This window comes from the organism of the source record quoted next, unplaced genomic scaffold, assembly GCF_019419815.1.
Source record: "Pyrus x bretschneideri cultivar Hongxiangsu unplaced genomic scaffold, Pyrus_bretschneideri_v1 Contig51, whole genome shotgun sequence".
NCBI lineage: Eukaryota > Viridiplantae > Streptophyta > Magnoliopsida > Rosales > Rosaceae > Pyrus > Pyrus x bretschneideri.
Genome location: NW_025999789.1, coordinates 2,892,216 through 2,906,669, shown reverse-complemented (window position 1 = coordinate 2,906,669; position 14,454 = coordinate 2,892,216). Strand labels below are relative to the sequence as shown.

The 14,454-nt window shown below is 37.5% G+C and overlaps 3 protein-coding genes across 5 annotated transcripts; 1 reads left to right on the top strand and 2 right to left on the bottom strand.

Moving 5' to 3' along the window:
* Positions 1 to 861: 861 nt before the first annotated feature.
* On the top strand, positions 862 to 4,613 carry LOC103963340 (COP9 signalosome complex subunit 6a). The gene is made up of 9 exons (XM_048570127.1): positions 862 to 1,207; positions 1,303 to 1,391; positions 1,665 to 1,758; positions 2,605 to 2,666; positions 2,757 to 2,835; positions 2,939 to 3,031; positions 3,169 to 3,269; positions 3,735 to 3,790; positions 4,368 to 4,613. The coding sequence occupies exons 1-9, from the start codon at positions 862 to 864 to the stop codon at positions 4,447 to 4,449; spliced, it is 1,002 nt and encodes a 333-aa protein (XP_048426084.1). The 3' UTR covers positions 4,450 to 4,613.
* Positions 4,614 to 5,467: 854 nt separating this feature from the next.
* LOC103963341 (F-box protein At-B) lies at positions 5,468 to 8,077 on the bottom strand. The gene is given in 4 exon segments (XM_009376161.2): positions 5,468 to 6,385; positions 6,387 to 7,296; positions 7,417 to 7,622; positions 7,735 to 8,077. Coding segments are annotated over 4 exon segments (1,809 nt in total). The 5' UTR covers positions 7,888 to 8,077; the 3' UTR covers positions 5,468 to 5,845.
* A 622-nt stretch (positions 8,078 to 8,699) lies between these two features.
* Positions 8,700 to 10,862, bottom strand: LOC103963342 (putative 4-hydroxy-4-methyl-2-oxoglutarate aldolase 3). Of its 3 annotated transcripts, none has more exons than XM_009376164.3 (2): positions 10,661 to 10,862; positions 8,700 to 9,353 (listed from the first exon to the last, which is right to left on the bottom strand). In XM_009376164.3, exon 2 carries the CDS (start codon positions 9,327 to 9,329, stop codon positions 8,829 to 8,831), a length of 501 nt encoding a protein of 166 aa, XP_009374439.1. In that variant the 5' UTR covers positions 9,330 to 9,353; positions 10,661 to 10,862; the 3' UTR covers positions 8,700 to 8,828. The 3 variants fall into 3 exon arrangements, with proteins under 3 accessions (XP_009374439.1, XP_009374438.1, XP_009374437.2); XM_009376163.3 differs by having other exon boundaries at positions 8,700 to 9,336; positions 10,661 to 10,859; XM_009376162.3 differs by lacking the exon at positions 10,661 to 10,862 and adding an exon at positions 10,267 to 10,647 and having other exon boundaries at positions 8,700 to 9,336.
* Between the last annotated feature and the right edge of the window lie 3,592 nt (positions 10,863 to 14,454).

Genomic DNA, 14,454 nt, shown 5'->3' with positions numbered 1-14,454 from the left:
GATCTACTTAAATTTTTACTAAGGATTGGTTTTGAAAATATTTTCACTGAAAGTGTTTTTAATTATTTTAAAAGTACTTTCAAACGAGTTTGAACAACAAAATTGTATGAGATTTGGAAATTTTTTTACTTATGACAAGAATACAAATCGGTACAATACATGAGTAGAAAACAATTTCTTGAAAAAAAATGTACAAAAAAGAAGTTGAAAATTTGAACTTCTAGGGGACAAACGTTTAATTAAATTCTTAAAATAAATAAATATTAATTTAAGAAATAAGAAACAAGACATTTATATCAAAATGGCTCTTAAAATTATTTAAAAATAGTTTAACTAAAAGCGTTTTTAAACTACTAAAAAAGAGTTTTTAACTAGTTTTAATTAAAAAAATGTTTATGGATTAAAAAAATCACTTGCTTTTTTATTAAACTTGGACAGAAGTGATAAAAATAGGGTGTGCTATCCACATATTTCTTTTTACTTCTCACACACCCCTTGTTAATTTCTATCTGTTGATCTTCTTCAATTCATCCGATCCAACGGTGGAAAACCAAAAAAAAATGGAAAAAGTAAAAAGGGATGTGTGGATATCACATCCCTAAAAAAAGATTCTTCGGTTAGTTGGGCTTATATTTATGGGCTTGCACAGATGCCATAACATCGTTTCAAAGCCCACTATATTCAGGCCCAAACCCCTGCAACGAGCTGAGCGAGTCACTCGGAAATTAAAACACAATGAAATCACAATTACCAAAAAAAAAAAAAAAAAAAAAAAAGTGGGGAAAGAAGAGCAAAACAAAACCCAAGCCGGAGCTCCGAAGAGCAAAATACCAAAACCACCAAATCGCGAAATCGGAAAAAATGGCGGAATCCTCCAGCAGCGGGCTGACGTTCAAGCTCCATCCACTGGTGATCGTCAACATCTCCGATCACTACTCTAGGGTTAAGTCCCAGATGCACCCGCCGATCACCAACACTCCAACACCACCGCCCAACAACGGCTCCGAAGGAGCAGTAGAAGCAGCAGCAGCAGCCTCCTCTTCTTCCTCCTCCTCCACCGCCTCCGCCTCGTCTCCGCGCGTCTTCGGCTGCGTTATCGGGGTTCAGAGAGGCCGCACGGTCGAGATCTTCAACAGCTTCGAGCTCCTCTATGATCCCGAGACTCACTCCCTCGACCGTGCCTTCCTCGAGAAGAAGCAAGAGCTCTGTGCGTTCTCGTTTCTCATGGCTTTTAATTTTTTTTTCTTAATTTTTTTGTGTGGATTTAGGGTTTTAATCAGTGGCAGTATTTTGGTTTTGCAGATAAGAAGGTGTTTCCAAACTTTTACATACTGGGGTGGTACTCCACTGGAACAGATGCTCAGGAATCTGACATGAACATCCACAAAGCTGTAATTTTTTTCTGCTCTTTTCTTATTTTATCCACAATTTGTAATTTATATTTATTTGAACCCGTAGATACTGCATTATGTGATAATGTTCTGTTAGGGACCAAATCATGTTGACTATGAACCCGTTAATGATTCTTGAATTTGAAAATCTATGACCAAAGTTTAACTAATTAAACTTGTATAGTTGTAACCGTTGTGTTCTAGTTTTTCGGTGATATGGTTATGGTGCATTTGGTTTTCCCATGATAAGAATGTGTATTTCTATTGCCACAGTTGATGGATATCAATGAAAGCCCTGTTTATGTTCTTCTCAACCCCTTGATCAATGCTGCTCAAAAGGATCTCCCAATCACTATTTATGAAAGCGGTACGTGTGTATGTAAGATTTTGTGGGCAATTCCAGTTAATTGTAAACTTATGCTTTCCTATTCTGTGAATGTCAATGCTATCTGGTGCCTCCATGGCTGAAGCGTCTGTTTTTATCATGGCATATGCATGTAGTTATTTCTCTTTCTTGTATATACTATATACCATGATTGTTAAAGCTTATTTTGGTTTGACCTGGTTGGTTGGAGTTTGCTTGAGATACTGTATTGGATTTCGGCCATTTTTGGTGTTTCTTCGGAAGTAATCCTTGACAAACTAAAAGGGCTCTAGTGCCGGTTCCAGTTCTTTCTTTGCTCTCTCATACATAAGTTTGTCAAATAAACTTATCTGTTATTCAGGGTTGGTCATTTTGAAATGAGCCGCATGCGGTTGTTTAAGCTTCTTAACATGATGAGAATATCCATTTGACTAGTTTTCCGGAGAAGAAGAAAAAAAAAAAAAAAAAAAAAAAAAAACCCACATTGTTAGTGTTGTACTACAACATTATCTATTGCTTGCTGCCATTTTCTCATTTTTAATTAAGATTGGTAGTGTTTTTTTTTTTGTCGTTGCCTTCTGTTGTACAATTACTAGTTCTTGCAACACTTATTAATCATATGAAATCGTGGTCCTAAGTGAAATCCATCATGCAATGATCTTTTATCGTATCAATATTTGTAAATGATGGGGCTTGCTTATTATGTTTCTATTCGCCTAGATTCCTATCTTATGGAAAACTTGTGGAATTTAGACAGTTTCTTGGTTCCTATTAGAATCATTTAATGTAGTTATCATGTTATCTGTTTAACTATTTGTGGTCTTATGAATGTTGATATTACAACTGTAGAGATGCATGTCATTGACGGGATTCCACAGCTAATCTTCGTCAGTTCAAGCTATACTATTGAGGTTAGGCTTATTAATCATATCTACTATAAAAGCATTTGTTATTATCAACTAGAGTTGACTAAAACATTTTTTTGTCTGTCCGCTTCATAGACTGTGGAAGCTGAGCGCATTTCAGTTGACCATGTTGCCCATCTTAAACCATCTGATGGAGGTTCAGCAGCAACTCAATGTGAGTCCTCAGTTGATCACATTGCTTATCTCACAATGATTCTTCCCCCCAAAAGATAAGCATCTATTTCTGATCCAATTAATACAACCTGGGTTGTGTGCAGTGGCTGCTCATCTTACCGGAATTCACAGTGCCATCAAGATGCTAAATAGCAGAATTAGAGTGCTTCATCACTATCTTCTTGCTATGCAGAAAGGTATGCATATACCTTTCGTATAACTATAATTGCAAGTCTTTGCTTTTGTGTTGGCGATTTTGTATACATAATGCCGGGAGCCATGTTTTAGAAGGGTCCAGAAGTCATACTAATTGCTCTTGTTTCTCTACCTGCAGGTGATATACCTTGTGAAAATTCACTTTTAAGACAAGTATCAAGTCTTCTGAGAAGGTTGCCTGCCATAGAATCGGGGAAATTTCAAGATGATTTTTTGATGGTGAGTGTTACTTTGTTTGAATTGTGAATTCACTGGTAGAAGCATGCACTTAATTGTAATATTAGAGAAATAAGCCTTAGTTAAAAATGGGAAGATGGCATAATAATTTTGGATGGTATTGGGCAAATGGTAAAAGATTTGGTCGTACTTCTACCTAGTTTGATGTGTTTCATCAGAATAAACTATTCGTAAGAGCTGTATTCAGTAGAGCTCCTTGTTTAAGCTTTATGGTTCAAAAAAGCTCTTTATTTACGATTCATAGTTCCAATGATCAATTTTATCTTGTCGTTTGTTTGAATTAAAAGATTGTCTAATCCATACCTGTGAATAAGGCCTCTTTGTCGAGATTTTTCCTCTCTTTCACGATTTACACAATGTATGATTGTGGATACTGGCTCCTGATTAAGCTGACATATTTATCCCGCGAATCACTCTTGTTGCTGACTCTTTTTTTATTTTTGGTAGGAATACAATGACACTTTGTTGATTACATATTTGGCTGTGCTGACCAACTGCTCAAGGTATGAGATGTTGCATTTCTTGCACTAATATGTTTTCCCTTGCATGTGATTCTTACGAACTGAATGAAACTTTTCAATGTCGATTATTTTATTACAATTGAAGTCATCTAAAAAAGTTGTTGCACCAAAAGGAAATATAAACATAGAATGTAACCATAAACTTTTTCTATGCCAATGACTTTGAAACGCGAGAGTACCTATCTAGCAATTGCTAGTACTTTCTGCCCTGAATGATTGTAGGGTTTGGCAATGGGTGCCGTTTTACAAGCTTTTGTCAACAAATGCTGACAGGCGGTGTCCTGAATTATATAAGATAAGTCTTTGATGTGCGGTCGCAAATATTGTTCTTACTCCTAGACTAAACTTGTTTATAATGCGGGTGTTTTCATAAGGTTGAATATACTAATTACGTTCATAATTAGGATCTCAGTCGATACTAATGCAATTACCAAGTTTGCATTCCTACAGTAGCACTGTACCCTTCAGTACCTGAATATGGCATCGTAATTTCCTTTCAACGATCGTTTACTACAATATTTTGACAAGTTCACTCTTGTTTTTTTTTTTTTCCCCTCAGTACAACGAATGAGCTAGTCGACAAGTTCAACACTGCATATGATAGGCACAGTCGAAGAGGTGGACGGACTGCATATTTCTGAAAGCTGCTTTGCCATAATATACAGCAGTCTTTAGTTTCTTTGAGAGCTTTTTGGGTGCTGCTGGATTTGTTTGACTGCATAATGCATAGCACATGGAAGTGTAGAAATTGAAATATTACTCGGACCTTGATAATTCGGAAAGAAAATAAATTTCAGTCTCTCTATCTCTAGGGCGCCCTTTAGTATTTTATTTTAGGCACACACACACGCACAGAGGCCGTTTGATAACTATTTTCTTTCAATCAAAAAAAAAAAAAAAAAAAAGGTCCTTCACTCTTCTGCATTCTTCATTTCTTTCACACACCTTAACATTATTTCACCGTATAAATGCTATAATAAGAACGATTTATTCTTTTATTCTTTTTATTATCATCCAAATAAGGGAATACTAGGAATTGCTATATAGGTACCCTTGCTTGTTGGACTTTGCCTTTCTTAATGTTCGTGAGTGGGCGTGTAAGAATGTGAGTAGAGAGTCCCACCTCGGGACCCTAGTGTGCAATATTGCATATATTGTTGCGTCGTTCAGGGATTATTGGCCCTGTAGAGATTCTGTACCTGCTTCTAAATTACCAAACGGGACAAAAATGTCTGTTGAAGACATGTATGAGTGTGATCGGAACCATCACTTGTTATACGACTGCATTACGGATCTTTTCGTGGAGAATGTCTGATATTGAAGAGTTGTAAGTTAAAATGACCCCCCACAATGTTGCATGTTCGATTATGTTAGGTACCCTCGTGCCATCAGCACCACATAAACATTTGAATAATCACAATTAAGCTACGTCAACATCTTAGATCTTTTCATGAAGAATGTCTGATATCGAAGAGTTGTAGAGACCTCGACCCCCCCCCCCCCCCCCAAAACAACACAAATGTTGCATTTTCGATTATGTCAGGTACCCTCGTGGCATCAACGTCACATAAATATTTGAACGGCCACGATTAAATCACGTCAACATCTTGGATTGAATTCTTTAGAGAGAGAGAGAGAGAGAGAGAGAGAGAGTGGAAAGTGAGAGGAATTAGTCACATAGAAGCAACATCTTCGACACAATTCCGAAATTGTTTTGTGAATTAAGAAACCTTGTATGGACTTCTAAGGAGTTGAACGACTCCCTCTATTGTCAATTAGTTTCCTTCGCCACATGCCTTGGATAACATTACTAAACTATCATTAATTTCAAACATAGGTTTTATTAACTGATTGTTGCAAGCCAAGAATGTAATTTGTACCTCTTCTGTTCAGCACGCTCTCTATTTTCAACTCGTGATAGCAGCTAGTGCAGATTAGGCCGCCATCTTTATCTCGTCAATGGCTTTGTTGCTTGGTACTTCGACAGAGAAATAACTTTCGATAAAAGGGGAGTTTCATAGAGGATATCTATTTCCCTCAATGGAATTGCCATCCATCATAACATCCCATTTCACAGCATTCCAGACATATCTTCAGCCATGGCTTTTGGTTACAAATATCACTTAGAGCTCCGTATCCTTTGCTAGACAGAGAAGTATTCCCAATACCAAGCCAGTGTAGTCCGGCGAAGGAAGGCCTCTTCAGCAACACCAATGAATCAATAGACAAACCACTGCAACTTGTAAGGTCCAGCCTCCGAAGTGGTTTGCATTCGTCCCGGAACCTTTTCCTTGTAGCCAAAACTTCCAGGGAAGAATCAGTCACAGAGAGGCAATATCTTAAACACAACTCTGTAATCTCTGTACCGACCATGGCAATTGTAAGAACGGCTTTATCTGATATCTTCGGGATATATCCTAAATCCAGGGACGACAAAGTTTTTCCAATTGTGCCTCCACCATCGAATAAAAGAGAAACTCCTTCGTCGGTCACCCTCGTACAGTATCTGAGACACAAATGAGTAATGGGTGGAGTCCCCTGGCCAAGAACAGACAAGCCGTAATCAGTGATATCAGCTACCTGTGAGATTCAGCGTGGTTAAGCTACGCAGACATGAGATGGAACTGAAGCAGGAATCTGCTATGCTCTTACAGCCACGGAGGTCAAGCACCTCCAAGGCGCTGGAACAGGTCAGCTGCTTCACAGCTTCACTGGTTATAAAACTACACGACAGCAATTTTACCTCAACAAGGGAACATGGGAACTCATTAACATTAAGAAAGGCCAAGTCTGACAATTGGAAGGCATTTCGAGCTTCAAATTTCTTCAAGTTCAGACATGATTGTAAGATCGATGTATAGCCTGCGTCACTGACTTTGGAGAACCCACAGAGTCTCACTGACTGTAGACGTTTGCAGCCCTCAGAAAGAAGAAACATGCCCACATCAGTTACTCTTTTGAACGAAATTTGGTAGTTTTGTCTCCTTCGTACAAGTGACAATCCAATCAAATGATGACAAGATGCCACATATTGAAGCCCGGTGTTTGTCAAGTCGAGGTTCGGAAGTGGTTCCATATGTGGTCTGTCTTCAAGATCTAGCTCTACCAAATGGGAAAGACTGCGGGCAATGGCAATGATTAGCTGATCAGATATAACATCCAAGACGAGGGACAAGCGCTGCAATGTCAATCCAGATGACAATGGAGAGATGGGAAAGCTGATATGAGCTCTTTGCACATTATTCCTGCCAGCACCAACTCTACTTTGATCAACTAGACGAATCGCGTCATGCTCAAGCACCGACTGCAACTTCATGCTTTTAAGAGTACTAGGTAGGACGAAATCAATGGACTGAAAAGCAGTTGAATCGAAATCTCTCCCTCGAATCTTAAGAGATAAAGACTCCAAGCACAAGCATCCATTAAGCATGCAGTCCAGGTAAAACTTAAGTTCTTTATCCGAATCTACCAATTCTAGCATAAGCACCCTAACCACACAAACAAAAACTTCCCATTACAAAAAACATCAAGATGCAGTCTTTCATGATTATAACATGTGAATTAGTAACACAATGTAGTGCGGTGACAAAAATAAAAAATTCGGGTACCTCAGATTAGGGCAGGCCTGTCCAATGGAAGCAAAGACTTGATAGGACAGCATAGAGCAGCTCAACAAATTCAGTTCTTGGATACGTGGCCCCAGAACATTTCTGATTGCCGAATTTTCGAGGCGGAGGCAGTTAATGGTGAGGCTGATGAGGCCTGTGCAGCCACCAACAATGCCACTCAAAGTCTGTGCATCCGGATAAAATGCCTGCAAATACAAAAATAATTTCAAATTTTCCATCTTTTCAACAAATTTCAGTTCCAAAAACAAAACCCAGATAATAATTTCAACCAAAATTCAGAAAGTGAGAGAATTGTACAGAGAGATCGAGAGAGGAGACAAAGGGAAGGGCCTGAGAGACTGAGAAGTTCATGGCTTTGCTGACGCAAGCAAGCGAGGAAAGAGATTCGATGTTCAGCTTGAGAAGAATCTCCTTTATTAATACGCATCTGTGCAGTCTCTCCAAACCCATCTTCCTTTCTTCTTCTTCTTCGAGTCTCTTCTTCTTCTTCTGCTCCTTCTTCTCCGATCTCCTGTTGCTCGGTCGTTTCGAGTTTTTTGTGTAAACAAAGGACGAGTTCTGGGAAATGCGCTCTCACGGTTGGGCTTTTCCGTGGCGCGACTGGCTTCTCAAAAATTGAGGAAACTCATCTTTAGAAGAGTCACGCCGTATTTACAGAATCTTATGTTTAGAATATATATCATTACGTCTTTATAAAAAATCGAATTAAAATTAAGATTGTTTAGTTATCGAATTATATAAAAATAAATTGATGGATTTGGTGAATGCATTACAAGCTGTTTATTTATGTGTTACGATAGATTGATTAAATGGTCTTAAATTTAATTATTTTTTGTAGAGATGATCTGTACAGAATGATTTGTAATATAAGCAATCTGATCTTAAATACGAAGTTCTATAAATAGATGACAAAGTATGCTAAGGTGGAACTCCTCCTTAACCTCAAGAATTCCAATTAGAATTTTTGTCGTTAACCTTCAAACCGATCAATGCAGTACTTAAACTTTGGTATTCCTACTCAAGTTTTAGGTTGACGGTTTAATACTTTGTTGAGTTAGATATGTAGATGTGGCTAACTTATTATGTAGTTTAACCTTAATCGCTAACCCTTAATATTGTTATTAAAAAAATTAATGGCAAATATTAGGCGTAAGTTCTTTCAGTTCGAGTTTGTGGATATGCCCTTGCGCTGATGATCAGAATAACCAATCTCCCCCTAAATTTTTCATTACAAAAAATAAAAATAAAAAAATAAAAATTAATGGCAAGGGTAACTTGAACTTTGATAGAGTAACTAGTAGTGAAACAACAAATTCCAAGTAGAACTGAATTTGGGAACTCAATCCTCTCATTGGTAGGACAAGCTTAAAATGTGAAGCAACAATGCTGATTCAAACAGACAATTCAGATGTTGAAATAAGGACGCCATCGTTATCTGCATACAACCATTCACCTTCACGAATCAAGGTTCCGGCTATGTTGATCGGAACATGCTTTTCTCCGACGCCCTTTTTGTTCGATTTCATCGGATGAGATGCCAAAGCCCTCACCCCAATATCACACTCATTGATCTCATCTACATCTCTAATGCAGCCATTCACCACAATACCTGCCCATCCCATGTTTTGGGCCAACTGTCCCAAGTTCCCTCCAACCAAAGCACATCTCATGCTTCCTCCTCCGTCAATGACCAAAACTCTTCCCTCGCCTTTGGTTTCGAGAAGCTGTCTGACCAAGACATTGTCCTCGAACACCTTGAGTGTCGTAATGGGGCCTGAGAATGCTCGGGATTGTCCGTATACCTGGAAAATTGGTGGCAGCACACGCAAACCTCCGCTTCCCACAAGAGTTGTATTCGTATCACAAATTTCAGCAGTTGCTAAGGTGGCCATATTTCGCCTGCAGATGCGTACAGTCTGCATATCATCAAAAAGTGGTAATGCACATAAAAACTACCTAAGAATAAGCTCAAGCAAAACAACTAACAATAACTTCTCGTCGCAGTTACAGATTCCTAGAATGCTACTACACTTGAGAAAATAGAGGGAAAGAACCGGAGTTTTAGATAAATGTATGAGCAGCATTGTGCATGTTACTGGCCTACTAGCTCGTAAATTCATCGACTGACCACCATATTTGCATTCCATGTAACCAAATAAGTGAGAAAACATATTAGGACACACTTTGGTAGGACAATTCATCCCACAATCTGAAAAATAGTGTATCTTGGAGTGGTTTACGAGCTCCTGGACACCCTTCCTTTACAAGCCGGATTTTTGGGGCAAGTTCTACTCATGACCTGTTAACAATTGGTATCAGAGCCTGATTTCAGCGCGCAGCTAAGCCGCCTCAAACAAAAGGAAAGGACTACCACCGGGCCAGAGACAGAGAACTTTCTTTGTGCACAAATGTGTGCGCAATGTCACCAAAGAACACTCAGGTTTTAAGAAATTCAGCAATTCTCTACCCATACATGCAAATTTGGATTCACGAGGGATACAGTGACCATCACAAACATCGGTGCCTAAAATTATGTCTTTTCCAAAGTATGGATCAATGATAGCACAGCACAAATTAAACTAATCGAAGGCGAAAACCCCGATCTTCATATGGAAATCTAGAGAAAGCTAATGAGGCCAAGCTTAAATCTTCCTACATGTTCCAAAAGTTGAAAGAGCAGCAGGAGATTAAACAGTCTTAATTAGCAAAAGGAAAGAGCAGCAAACAGGGATGAATAATTTCATCAAGTTAATAGCTAGAGGCATAAATTCACAAAATTTTAATAAAACATGAGGGTTTCATATAAAATATAACAGAGAAGCCACTAACATCTCTAATCCATAAGAACTCATCTAATTATACAACGAATTAATCAGTAGCAACTGAGAAGATGCTAAATGGTAGTTTTCCCCACTCCCAAGTTTCTCGTCTGCACTCCTCTCCTTCTCTTTGTCCATTGATTCTAGGGAGGAGTGTCGGGAAGAAAATAAGAGTACGAAAATCACTTTTTAAATATAGATATAAACACAAACTTATTTATCAATACCTAATGCCACATAAACTTATCTAAATCCAAGATGCCACGATAACGGTATTTCAAATTAATCACTCGTCGTAACATCTTATTTTCACACGCTTTCAACATGAAAATATTATCTTCACCAACCTCCGAACACAGACAAATTTACACAAGGAAAGTAGAAAACAGGAAATTGAAGCTTACCCAGAAGAGAGAATGAGATGACAGTGTTTATTCCTCCTCTTTTTCTATGTTTGCTTACAACTCACAAGGTCAAGTCTTTCATTCTCCTTTTATAAAAGTAATTATAAAAATAAAAATAGTTAAAAGAGAGTAAAAAACAAGCTGCCATCAGCCCTGAAGAGGCTCACTGGTCGTCACCAATTTGGCAGCAGATTATCCTGTTGATTTCTGTGCCCCAGAAATTTCTTGGAAGTTGCAATACCCGCCAAGGTTAGTCAATTGGCCTTTCCCTTCCTCGATGAATTCTTGGGCTGGTCCAAGTCAGAAGGGTTGGGCTGATAATTTCCTTACGTTTCATGGGTCATGTTGTGGACTAATGCTAACTCGAACCAGATACAGATAATGTGGTTCAAATTGCTACACGTAATTAGGTACATAGGCCGACCCAGCACTGTAAATGGATCGAGCCGAGTCGACTGACAATACAAGACCCGGTATCAGGCCATCCCTGATTTTCAGAGGATAATCGTTTGGTTTTTCAACGATGATTATGGGTCGGTCCAGCCCAATGCAGAAGTGAATCGTGATGTGATACGAAGAAACCCACTCAGTCTGAACGAGGCTCGAACGAAAAGGGATCCGACAAATCCTCCTTATCAACTACTTCGGGCTTCTGAAATTTGATCAAACGGTTAAAAATAGAGGTCAACTTTAAAAGTTATAATAACTTTAACCGTTGGATTAAATTTCAAGGGCCCGAATTGTTTAATGGGAAGGATTTGGTGGAAGGAATCAGGAGGGAATCCCTTTTCGGCTCAAACTTAGGTATGGCCAAAAGCAATTGGCCTCTTCACTAGTTTGTTTGGCAGTGTGATGGACAAAAATTCTAATTCAGCCTCAACAGGTTTTGTAAAGTCTTATTTTGAGACACGATATGTTAGACTGTTGTCCGATTTAATAAGTCAGGTTCGTTTACTAAAAGATCACCAAATAGTAGCCAAATAGCACTCCAATTTATTGAAATAGTTGAATCCATACCAAACAACCAAATAGCCGTGTCACTCAAAATTATGATACCATTATGATACCATGAAAGAAACAGAGATCAAATACAAAAGAGTGGAGGTTGAAAAACCAAACAGAAACTTTTAGTTTTTGATTTTGTGAACGTTTACATAGGTGAGTGATCATAGCACAACTCTTTCTGTTATCATTCAAATACCACGTAATGTCATTGTTAAACACAATACACAATAGTACAATACCACCTAATGGTCAAATGCAATAAACCGTTTTTTTTTTGTTTTTTTGGAAAGATGCAATAAACCATTTTTTAACACCAACTTACTGCTGAATTTGGCTGCTAACGTTTGCAAGATTTACACATTCCCTCCAACTTCATTGATCTAAATTGAAAATGTCAGTTCCTGCCCCACATTTGCTTCTTACAGGCAGAGCAGCTGCAATTTTTACAGGGCAACATCTGCAGCAGCTTTTGTTGCCAAGAATATAGGAGCAGCTGCACCCTTTGTAGGCTTGTAGTAGATAAATACATATTGGTCTTTTTATTCTTTTTGCGGCATTACAAATAAAAACGCAGGGGATTACCACCATATCCTTTGTTTTAAGAGAAATAATAACAAATAAGGCATATTTGAAATTGCTTTTGTAGGAAGTACTTCTATTTAAAAGCGCTTTTACTAAATGACGCTTATAAATATGTTAAAAAATGAATTAAATTTTTTTAGTACTTCTTAGAATTGTGTTCTCAAGAAGCACATAGCAGACGCCTCTGCACAAACCATTCTTCAATATGTAAGTGTTTTTAAGTTTTTCTACAACCTAATATATAAGAATCAATTTTAAGGCGCATATATTTCTCTTTCTCGATTATTCAAATGTTCATAAAAAAAATGAAAAAGCAGTTACATATCAATATCATGAAAGGTGGTGCTATCAACACACGTTATATTAATTTCCGTTCTTTAATTTTCTTTAATTCATTCGATAACCGAAAAATAAAAAGAGTGTGTGAAAGATAAAAAATGATGTGTAAATATCACCACCAATCATGAATTTATATGATATGACAATACAGCCACACGAGCTTGGTTTATATGTAAGTTATAATGAATTCAAAATCACGAAAACGATATGTAGTATAATCATGGCTAGCTATTGCTTTCACTTATAATGTGGTCGGCTCAAAATGTCAAAGCAAAAAGGTTATTAGGGGAAGAAAGGAAAATTTGAACAACATATGGGCTGGTAGGTAGGTCAGAAGAAGAAAATAAAGATTTAAGAAATAAACGTGGTACCCACGATTTGTAACTTTTCAAGAAAATTACCTTGCCAACCCATGATTATATTTCATGATTACAGGTAAGAAATATGGATCCTTCAATCTTCCATAATCCATATCACTTAAAAGCATTTTGCTAGATATGAGCTATTTGATTTGATCTAGTCAACGAGTCCACAATGGTGAAAACAAGTTACTCAAATCGAATACCTTTCACATGGCTCAAAGGTTCCATATTTGATCCGAGGCTTATTTTGGTTGGGTTTATTTTTCAAGAAAGAGACTAGTTGGTGGTCTTATCATGGTAGTTCATTCTTTCGGAGGCTGACAAAACTTACAAAGACATTTCGATCTTTTTCTAACCACCATCGTGTGATTCACCAACGTCAATAATCGAACTCAAAACATGCTTATTTTAGTTGGTTAGAAACATATAATATGTTATTCTTAAAAGAATTGATAAGGATAGTGAATTTGAAAGATTTTAATAGTGTCGAGCATGTTCATGCATGGATGAGTGAAAACTATTAAATAAAGTAAATTTTAAGGAGATGTTAGCAATCTTTCACTCGTACATTTTTATTTAATTTATTCATTTTTTTCACTATTTAAATATTACTGTAGAGAAAATAATCAACCAAATTAATTAGAAACCTTTTAACCGTTTAATTAATGTTTTTGAAATTTTTGTATTTTAACTGAGAAATATAATTCGTTTATTTATTAAATGATGTATAAACGATTTATTTTTTATTTATTTTTGTAGAAATGATTTTTAAAAGGTGAGCTAAATAGAAAGTAAACAATGCAGATATAATTGTGCAACATTTGCATGATGAAAAGCCAATAAGTTAAACGAGAAAATCCAAATAAGAAAGGTGTTGAAATTGCTGGTAAGTGGATTTGTGTTTATGTACTCAGCGATCCAACCGCCTTGCTTCCGGTTATACTTATTCTGTAATTGATCTCCGTATAATTCACAGCTTCGGCGCTTGTAATAAAGTTCGTCGCAGCCCAAAAACTGTAGAGGTTCTTTGGCATTCACCTCCTTTCGGTTGTATTAAAATTATACTGATGAATACTGATGGTGCCCTTAAGGGTTCCTCAGGTACGGTGTGCTGGTTATGGAGGGGTCTTTAGGGATTTTCAAGGTACAATGCTGGATGCTTTTTGTGCTAATCTTGATATTCCTAGCTCTGTGGCACCAGAGGTTATGGCTGTTATCAAAGCCATAGAGCTAGCGTGGCTTCATGATCGGAAACATGTATGTATTGAGGTTGATTCCATGTTGATTTTGAATTTTTTTTTGCTCGCCTAATCTGGTGCCCTGACGGTTTAAGGTGGAGTGGAGAAAAATTGTTTGTTTTGTTTGTCTCAAATGCAGTTTCAAATCTCTCATATCTTTCCTGAAGGTAACCAAGTTGCAGCCGCTTTGGCTATCAATGATGTTTCTGTTTCGGATTTGGTCTGGTGCGATTTTCCTCCACCTTTTATTATGAACTTTTGCAATCGG